The sequence below is a fragment of the Oncorhynchus clarkii genome, unplaced genomic scaffold, assembly GCF_045791955.1.
Source record: "Oncorhynchus clarkii lewisi isolate Uvic-CL-2024 unplaced genomic scaffold, UVic_Ocla_1.0 unplaced_contig_9557_pilon_pilon, whole genome shotgun sequence".
Lineage (NCBI taxonomy): Eukaryota > Metazoa > Chordata > Actinopteri > Salmoniformes > Salmonidae > Oncorhynchus > Oncorhynchus clarkii.
Genome location: NW_027258479.1, coordinates 12501 through 22500, shown reverse-complemented (window position 1 = coordinate 22500; position 10000 = coordinate 12501). Strand labels below are relative to the sequence as shown.

The 10000-nt window shown below is 45.0% G+C and overlaps 1 protein-coding gene across 1 annotated transcript in view; it reads left to right on the top strand.

Annotated features, from left to right (window-relative positions):
- LOC139397095 (retinoic acid receptor beta-like) overlaps positions 1-10000 on the top strand; it is a gene marked incomplete at its 3' end in the record, with an annotated part of 46461 nt that overhangs the window by 26205 nt on the left and 10256 nt on the right. Inside the window, exon 3 of the mRNA XM_071143961.1 lies at positions 1428-1604. Coding sequence (XP_071000062.1) covers positions 1428-1604 — 177 coding nt within the window. The remainder of the gene's footprint in view (positions 1-1427; positions 1605-10000) is intronic.

The following is a 10000-nucleotide window of genomic DNA, read 5'->3' as shown; positions in this document are numbered from 1 at the left end:
GTGCTCCCTGCTACCTGTCACAGTTTATGGCTGATTTCTGTTCTCTCTCTTTCCTCTCCTCCTGCTCTCACTCATTACCACAGCCCAGTCCTCTCTGCTCGGCTCTATTTATGACAACAACAACAACAACCACTGAATGTTCTATATTTCTATAGTTTCATGGTGGAGAGTGTATTATTTATATACAGTGAGATAGAGTGTATTATTTATATACAGTGAGATAGAGTGTATTATTTATATACAGTGAGATATAGTGTATTGTTTATATACAGTGAGATATAGTGTATTATTTATATACAGTGAGATATAGTGTATAATTTATATACAGTGAGATAGTGTATTGTTTAAATACAGTGAGATATAGTGTAATATTTATATATAGTGTATTGTTTATATACAGTGAGATAGTGTATTGTTTATATACAGTGTGATAGAGTGTATTATTTATATACAGTGAGATATAGTAAATTGTTTATATACTGTGAGATAGTGTATTATTTATATACAGTGAGATAGTGTATTGTTTATATACAGTGAGATATAGTGTATTATTTATATACAGTGAGACAGTGTATTGTTTATATACAGTGAGATATAGTGTATTATTTATATACAGTGAGATAGTGTATTATTTATATACAGTGAGATAGTGTATTGTTTATATACAGTGAGATAGTGTATTATTTATGTACAGTGAGATAGTGTATTATTTATATACAGTGAGGTAGTGTAATATTTACATACAGTGAGATAGTGTATTATTTATATACCGTGAGATAGTGTATTATTTATATACAGTGAGATAGTGTATTGTTTATATACAGTGAGATATAGTGTATTGTTTATATACAGTGAGATAGTGTATTATTTATATACAGTGAGATAGTGTATTATTTATATACAGTGAGATAGTGTATTATATACATACAGTGAGATAGTGTATTATTTATATACCGTGAGATAGTGTATTGTTTATATTCAGTGAGATAGTGTATTATTTATATACAGTGAGATAGTGTATTATTTATATACAGTGAGATAGTGTATTATTTATATACAGTGAGATAGTGTATTATTTATATACAGTGAGATAGTGTATTATTTATATACAGTGAGATAGTGTATTGTTTATATACAGTGAGATAGTGTATTGTTTATATACAGTGAGATGGTGTATTATTTATATACAGTGAGATAGTGTATTGTTTATATACAGTGAGATCGAGTGTATTATCTATATACAGTGAGATATAGTGAATGGGTGAAGACTGGAGATCATTAGCAACTCGTTGTCTCATGACGGTGCCTCTCGCCAGACTCTTTGTTTGTGTTTGGTTCTATGTGTGTGTGTGTGTGCCTGTGTGTCTCCGTGTGTGTGTCTGCATGCCTGCTAATGCATGAGTGTGTCCTCTCTCTCCCCACTCCAGAAGTCGAGTGCGGAACAACGCGTGAGGCTGGACCTGGGGCTGTGGGATAAGTTCAGTGAGCTGGCTACTAAGTGCATTATAAAGATCGTGGAGTTTGCCAAACGAGTGCCTGGCTTCACAGGACTCACCATAGCTGACCAGATCACGCTGCTTAAAGCTGCCTGCCTTGACATACTGGTAAGGACTGACTGTCACAAACACGCACAGGCACACACACACAGAGATCACGCTGATCCAAACTGCCTTCCTCGACACACTGGTATGTATCAGCAGTTTTCAAAGTAACACATCTCTTATGTACATACTTCATGCATTTATTCCTACAATGCATTCGGAAACTATTCACACCCCTTGACTTATTCCACATTTTCTTACGTTACAACCTTATTCTAAAATGTATTAAATAGATTTTTTCCATTGATCTGCACACAATACCCCATAATGACAAAGCAAAAACAGGTTTACAAAATAAAAAAACTAAATATCACATTTACATAAGTGTTCAGACCCTTTACTCAGTACTTTGTTGAAGCACATTTGGCAGCAATTACAGCCGTGAGTCTTGGGTATGAGGTGCGTTGCTGCACAGCTATTTTCAAGTCCGGGCTCTGGCTGGGCCACTCTAGGACATTCAGAGACTTCTCCTGAAGCCACTCCTGCATTGTCTTGGCTACTTAGGGTCGTTGTCCTGTTGGGAGTCGAACTTTCGCCCAGTCTAAGGTTCTGAGCACTCTGGAGCAGGTTTTCATCAAGGATCTCTCTCTATACTTTGCTCCGTTTATCTTTAACTTTAAGTCTGACTAGCCTCCCAGTCCCCGCCGCTGAAAAACATTCCCACAGGACGATGATGCCACCACCATGCTTCACTGTAGGGATGGTGCCAGGTTTCCTCCAGACGTGACGCATGGCATTCAGGCCAAAGAGTTCAATCTTGGTTTCATCAGACCAGAGAATCTTGTTTCTCATGGTCTGAGAGTCCTTTAAGTGCCTTTTGACAAACTCCAAGAGGGCTGTCATGTGCCTTTTACTGAGGAGTGGCTTCCTTTGGCCACTGTACCAGAAAAGCCTGATTGGATGAGTGCTGCAGAGATGGTTGTCCTTCTGGAAGGTTCTCCCATCTCCACAGAGGATCTCTAGAGCTCTGTCAGAGTGACCATTGAGTTCTTGGTCACTGCCCTTTTCCCCCGATTGCTCAGTTTGGCTGGGCGGCCAGCTCTAGGAAGAGTCTTGGTGGTTCCAAACTTCTTCCATTTAAAAATGATGGAGACAACCGTGTTGTTGAAGAACACAGTGCTGCAGAAATGTTTTGGTACCCTTCCCCAGATCTGTACCTCGACACCATCCTGTCTCTGAGCTCTACTGACAATTCCTTCGACCTCATGGCTTGGTTTTTGCTCTGACATGCACTGGCAACTATATAGACAGGTGTGTGCCTTTCCAAATCAGGTCCAATCAACTGAATTTACCACAGGTGGACCCAATCAAGTTGTAGAAACATCTCAGGGATGATCAATGGAAACAGGATGCACCTGAGCTCAATTTCGAGTCCCATAGCAAAGGGACTGAATACTTACAGGTGAAGTCAGAAGTTTACTTACACTTTAGCCAAATACATTTAAACTCACTTTTTCACAATTCCTGACATTTAATCCTAGTAAAAATTCCCTGTCTTAGGTCAGTTAGGATCACCACTTTATTTTAAGAATGTGAAATGTCAGAATAATAGTGGAGATATTTATTTATTTCTGCTTTTATTTATTTCATCACATTCCCAGTGGGTCAGAAGTTTACATACACTCAATTAGTATTTGGTAGCATTGCTTTTAAATAGTTTAACTTGGGTCAAACGTTTTGGGTAGCCTTCCACAAGCTTCCTACAATAAGTTGGGTGAATTTTGTCCCATTCCTCCTGACAGAGCTGGTGTAACTGAGTCAGGTTTGTAGGCCTCCTTGCTCGCACATGCTTTTTCAGTTCTGCCCACAAATCTTCTATAGGATTGAGGTCAGGGCTTTGTGATGGTCACTCCAATACCTTGACCTTGTTGTCCTTAAGCCATTTTGCCACAACTTTGGAAGTATGCTTGGGGTCATTGTCCATTTGGAAGACCCATTTGCGACCAAGCTTTAACTTCCTGACTGATGTCTTGAGATGTTGCTTCAATATATCCACATAATTTTCCTGCCTCATGATGCCATCTATTTTGTGAAGTGCACCAGTCCCTTCTGCAGCAAAGCACCCCCACAACATGATGCTGCCACCCCTGTGCTTCACGGTTGGGATGGTGTTGTTCTTTAGCTTGCAAGCCTCCCCATTTTTCCTCCAAACACAACGACAGTCATTATGGCCAAACAGTTCAATTTTTGTTTTATTATTTTTTTTAAAATTATTATTATTATTCTTTTTTTTATTTTTATTTTACCCGTTTTTCTCCCCAATTTCGTGGTGTCCAATTGTTGTAGTAGCTACTATCTTGTCTCATCGCTACAACTCCCATACGGGCTCGGGAGAGACAAAGGTTGAAAGTCATGCGTCCTCCGATACACAACCCAACCAAGCCGCACTGCTTCTTAACATCTTAGCACGCATCCAACCCGGAAGCCAGCCGCACCAATGCGCCGGAGGAAACACTGTGCACCTGGCCACCTTGGTTAGCGCACACTGCGCCCAGCCCGCCACAGGAGTCGCTGGTGCGCGATGAGACAAGGACACCCCTACCGACCGAGCCCTCCCTAACCCGGGCGACGCTAGGCCAATTGTGCGTCGCCCCACAGACCTCCCGGTCGCGGCCGGTTACGACAGAGCCTGGGCGCGAACCCAGGGACTCTGATGGCACAGCTGGCGCTGCAGTACAGCGCCCTTAACCACTGCGCCACCCGGGAGAAACAGTTCTATTTTTGTTACAATCTTTGTCCCCATGTGCAGTTGCAAACCGTAGTCAGGCTATTTTATGGCTGTTTTGGAGCAGTGGCTTCTTCCTTGCTGAGCGGCCTTTCAGGTTGTGTCGATATAGGACTCGTTTTACTGTGGATATAGCTACTTTTGTACCTGTTTCCTCCAGCATCTTCACAAGGTCCTTCGCTGTTGTTCTGGGATTGATTTGCACTTTTTGCACAAAAGTATGTTCATCTCTAGGGGACCGAACACGTCTCCTTCCTGAGCGGTATGACGGCTGCGTGGTCCCGTGGTGTTTATACATGCGTACTATTGTTTGTACAGATGAACGTGGTACCTCCAGGCGTTTGGAAATTGCTCCCAAGGATGAACCAGGCTTGTGGAGGTCTACAATTTTTTTTCTGAGGTCTTGGCTGATTTCTACAATTTATTTTTCTGAGGTCTTGGCTGATTTTCCCATGATGTCATGCAAAGAGGCACTGGGTTTGAAGGTAGGTGTCACGTTCTGACCTTAGTTCCTTTGTTTTTGTCTGTGTTTGGGGTTGAGTTGGGGTTGGCAGTCTATGTTTCTTTTTCTATGTTGGTTTTTGAGTTCGGCCTAGTATGGTTCTCAATCAGAGGCAGCTGTCAATTGTTGTCCCAGATTGAGAATCATACTTAGGTAGCCTGGGTTTCACTTTTGGTTTGTGGGTGTTTGTTTCCGTGTGAGTGTTTGGGCCACACGGTACTGTTTCGTTTTGTTCACATCATTTATTGTTTTGTTCCAGTGTTCAGTTTGTTTATTAAAAAGACATGAACACTTACCACGCTGCACCTTGGTCCTCCTCTCTATCTCCAGACAACATCCGTTACAGTAGGCCTTGAAATACATCCACAGGTACACCTCCAATTGACTCAAATGATGTCAATTAGCCTATCAGAAGCTTCTAAAACCATGACATCATTTTCTGGAATTTCCAAGCTGTTTAAAGGCACAGTCAACTTAGTGTATGTAAACTTCTGACTCACTGGAATTGTGATACAGTGAATTATACGTGAAATAATCTGTCTGTAAACAATTGTTGTAAAAATTACTTGTTTCATGCACAAAGTAGATGTCCTCACCGACTTGCCAAAACTAAAGTTTGTTAACAAGAAATTTGTGGAGAGGTTGAAAAATTAGTTTTAATGACTCCAACCTAAGTGTATGTAAACTTCCGACTTCAACTGTATGTAAATAAGGTTTTTCTGTTTTTTATTTATAATGCAATTGCAAAAATTTATAAAAAACTGTTTTTGCTTTGTCGTTATGGGGTATTGTGTGTAGATTGCTGAGGGAAAAAATCTCTTTAATACATTTTAGAATAAGTCTGTAACGTAACAAAATGTGGAAAAAGTCAATGAGTCTGAATACTTTCCGAAGGCACTGTATGTAAACTCAGCAAAAGAAACAAACATCCTCTCACAGTCAACTGCGTTTATTTTCAGCAAACTTAACATGTGTAAATATTTGTATGACAATAACAAGATTCAACAACTGAGACATCAACTGAACAAGTTCTATAGACATGTGACTAACAGAAATTGAATAATGTGTCCCTGAACAAAAGGGGGGTCAAAATCAAAAGTAACAGTCAGTATCTGGTGTGGCCACCAGCTGCATTAAGTACTGCAGTGCATCTCCTCCTCATAGACTGCACCAGATTTGCCAGTTCTTGCTGTGAGATGTTACCCCACTCTTCCACCAAGGCACCTGCAAGTTCCCGGACATTTCTGGGGGGGAATGGCCCTAGCCCTCACCCTCCTATCCAACAGGCCCCAGACGTGCTCAATGGGATCCGGGCTCTTCGCTGGCCATGGCAGAACACTGACATTCCTCTCTTGCAGGAAATCACGCACAGAACAAGCAGTATGGCTGGTGGCATTGTCATGCTGTAGGGTCATGTCAGGATGAGCCTGCAGGAAGGGTACCATATGAGGGAGGAGGATGTCTTCCCTGTAACGCACATGATTGAGATTGCCTGCAAGCTCACTCCGATGATGCTGTGACCCACCACCCCAGACCATGACGGACCCTCCACCTCCAAATTGATCCCGCTTCAGAGTAGAGTACAGGCCTTGATGTAACGCTCATTCCTTCGACGATAAACACGAATCCGACCATCATCCCAGGTGAGACAAAACCGCGACTCGTCAGTGAAGAGCACTTTTTGCCAGTCCTGTCTGGTCCAGTGACGGTGGGTTTGTGCCCATAGGTGATGGTGTTGCCGGTGATGTCTGGTGAAGACCTGCCTTACAACAGGCCTACAAGCCCTCAGTCCAACCTCTCTCAGCCTATTGAGGACAGTCTGAGCACTGATGGAGGGACTGTGCGTTGCTGGTGTAACTCGGGTAGTTGTTGTTGCCATCCTGTACCTGTCCCACAGGTGTGATGTTCGGATGTACCGATCCTGTGCAGGTGTTGTTACACGTGGTCTGCCACTGCGACACATCAGCTGTCCGTCCTGTCTCCCTGTAGCGCTGTCTTAGGCGTCTCACACGGACATTGCAATTTATTGCCCAGGCCACATCTGCAGTCCTCATGCCTCCTTGCAGCATGCCTAAGGCACGTTCACGCAGATGAACAGGGGCACTGGGCATCTTTATTTTGGTGTTTTTCAGTCAGTAGAAAGGCCTCATTAGTGTCCTCAGTTTTCATAACTGTGACCTTAATTGCGTACCGTCTGTAATCTGTTAGTGTCTTAACGACCGTTCCACAGGTGCATGTTCATTAATTGTTTATGGTTCATTGAACAAGCATGGGAAACAGTGATTAAACCCTTTACAATGAAGATCTGTGAAGTTATTTGGATTTGTATGTATTATCTTTGAAGACAGGGGTCCTGAAAAAGGGACGTTTCTTTTTTTGCTGAATTTGGTAAGACTAGTTTTAGGCCTCAATTTTTCAGGATGCCTCAACTTCTGGTCCATGAACAGGGCCAGTCCCTGATGGTTAACTGTCACTTCTACAGGCTAGTTGTAATGTAAATGGACATCCAAGGAGGAAGGATAATATCTAGTATCTTAATAATAATATAGTATCTTACCAATCTGTGGTACAGGAATAGTTGAGAGACCCACTACTCAATGTAATCACAGCAGTGATTGTGCTAGCCTAACAAATGACACTGATTAGCACTGTGACTCGATGCAGAAACACATAGCGTACCTTTACCACATAACCAAATGAGCAGGTTTCTATTTAATGACAAAAGGTTTGGCCTAATTCCATCTGTACTGTTTAGTGTCTAAAGATCTCTGTTAACTGGGTTTTCTCTCTCCACTGAGGTAGCCAGTCAATAAGCTCAAATGTACAGGGGGTTTAACCTCTGAACTTCCTCCCTAGAGTCCAGTCCTTAGACCTTATTGGTCAATTTGTCCAGAAAGCCAATAGAAGAGCGGTTTAATTGATCCTGACGGTGGATCAGTATGTAGAGGAGCCATCCTTAATCAAAGTACATTAAGTTAGTGTCTCTCAGACGTTACTCAGTTCCAAATCTCATTAAGGATTGATTGAAAGACCTGTTAGTCTTTTTCTGCAGTGAGTTTCAGTGAGGACTGTTCATGTTTGTTTGTGTTGCTTGCTGTATGTTTTTCTGGAGCAGGGACATGAATACGGGGGGCGCACAGTGTCAGCAGACTTAGTGCAGTCGAGTGCTAATGTGCCCTCAGTAACGAGACAGAGAAGAGAAGCAAAGAGGGAGAGAGAGGGAGGAGAAAGGGGGAGAGAGAGGGAGGAGAAAGGGGGAGAGAGAGGAGAAAGGGGGGAGGGGGAGAGAGAGGGAGGGAGGAGAAAGGGAGAGAGAGAGGGAGTAGAAAGGGGGAGAGGGAGGGAGGGAGGAGAAAAGGGGAGAGGGGGAGGAGAAAGGGAGAGAGAGGGGGATGAGAAAGGGGGAGAGGGAGGTAGGGAGGAGAAAGGGAGAGAGAGGGAGTAGAAAGGGGGAGAGGGAGGGAGGGAGGAGAAAAGGGGAGAGAGGGAGAGAAAGGGGGAGAGGGAGGGAGGAGAAAGGGGGAGAGAGAGGGAGGAGAAAGGGGGAGAGGGAGGAGAAAGGGAGAGAGGGGGGAGGGGGGAAGGGGGAGAGAGAGGGTGAGGGAGGGAGGAGAAAGGGGGAAAGGGGAGAGAGGGATGGGTAAGGGGGAGAGAGAGGGAGGAGAAAGGGGGAGAGGGAGGGAGGAGGAAAGGGGGAGAGAAAGGGGGAGAGGGAGGAGAAAGGGAGAGAGGGGGAGGGTGGGAAGGGGGAGAGAGAGGGTGAGGGAGGGAGGAGAAAGGGGGAAAGGGGGAGAGAGGGATGGGTAAGGGGGAGAGAGAGGGAGGAGAAAGGGGGAGAGGGAGGGAGGAGGAAAGGGGGTGAGAGAGAGGGAGGAAAAAGGGAGAGAGGGAGGGAGGGGAAAGGAGGAGAGAGAGGGAGGAGAAAGGGGGAGAGAGAGGGAGGAGAAAGGGGGAGAAAGGGGGAGGAGAAAGGGGGAGAGGGAGGGAGGAGAAATGGGGAGAGGGAGGGAGGGAGGAGAAAGGGGGAGAGAGAGGGAGGAGAAAGGGGGAGAGAGAGGGAGGAGAAAGGGGGAGAGAGAGGGGTGGATTGTCTCAAGCTCCAGTCATGTTTATTTTGTCATATTTTTTTATTTAACCTTTATTTAACTCTCTCCATGTGCCTTGCCTCTCTCTCTGGCTCTATGAGGCTATCCTCAATCGGCTCTATGAGGCTATCCTCAATCGGCTCTATGAGGCTATCCTCAGTCGGCTCTATGAGGCTATCCTCAGTCGGCTCTATGAGGCCATCCTCAGTCGGCTCTATGAGGCTATCCTCAGTCGGCTCTATGAGGCCATCCTCAATCGGCTCTATGAGGCTATCCTCAGTCGGCTCTATGAGGCCATCCTCAGTCGGCTCTATGAGGCTATCCTCAGTCGGCTCTATGAGGCTATCCTCAGTCGGCTCTATGAGGCTATCCTCAATCGGCTCTATGAGGCTATCCTCAGTCGGCTCTATGAGGCTATCCTCAATCGGCTCTATGAGGCTATCCTCAGTCGGCTCTATGAGGCTATCCTCAATCGGCTCTATGAGGCTATCCTCAATCGGCTCTATGAGGCTATCCTCAGTCGGCTCTATGAGGCTATCCTCAGTCGGCTCTATGAGGCTATCCTCAGTCGGCTCTATGAGGCTATCCTCAGTCGGCTCTATGAGGCTATCCTCAGTCGGCTCTATGAGGCCATCCTCAGTCGGCTCTATGAGCCTATCCTCAGTCGGCTCTATGAGGCTATCCTCAGTCGGCTCTATGAGGCTATCCTCAATCGGCTCTATGAGGCTATCCTCAGTCGGCTCTATGAGGCTATCCTCAATCGGCTCTATGAGGCTATCCTCAATCGGCTCTATGAGGCTATCCTCAGTCGGCTCTATGAGGCTATCCTCAATCGGCTCTATGAGGCTATCCTCAATCGGCTCTATGAGGCTATCCTCAGTCGGCTCTATGAGGCTATCCTCAGTCGGCTCTATGAGGCTATCCTCAGTCAGCTCTATGAGGCTATCCTCAATCGGCTCTATGAGGCTATCCTCAGTCGGCTCTATGAGGCTATCCTCAGTCGGCTCTATGAGGCTATCCTCAGTCGGCTCTATGAGGCTATCCTCAGTCGGCTCTATGAGGCTATCCTCAGTCGGCTCTATGAGGC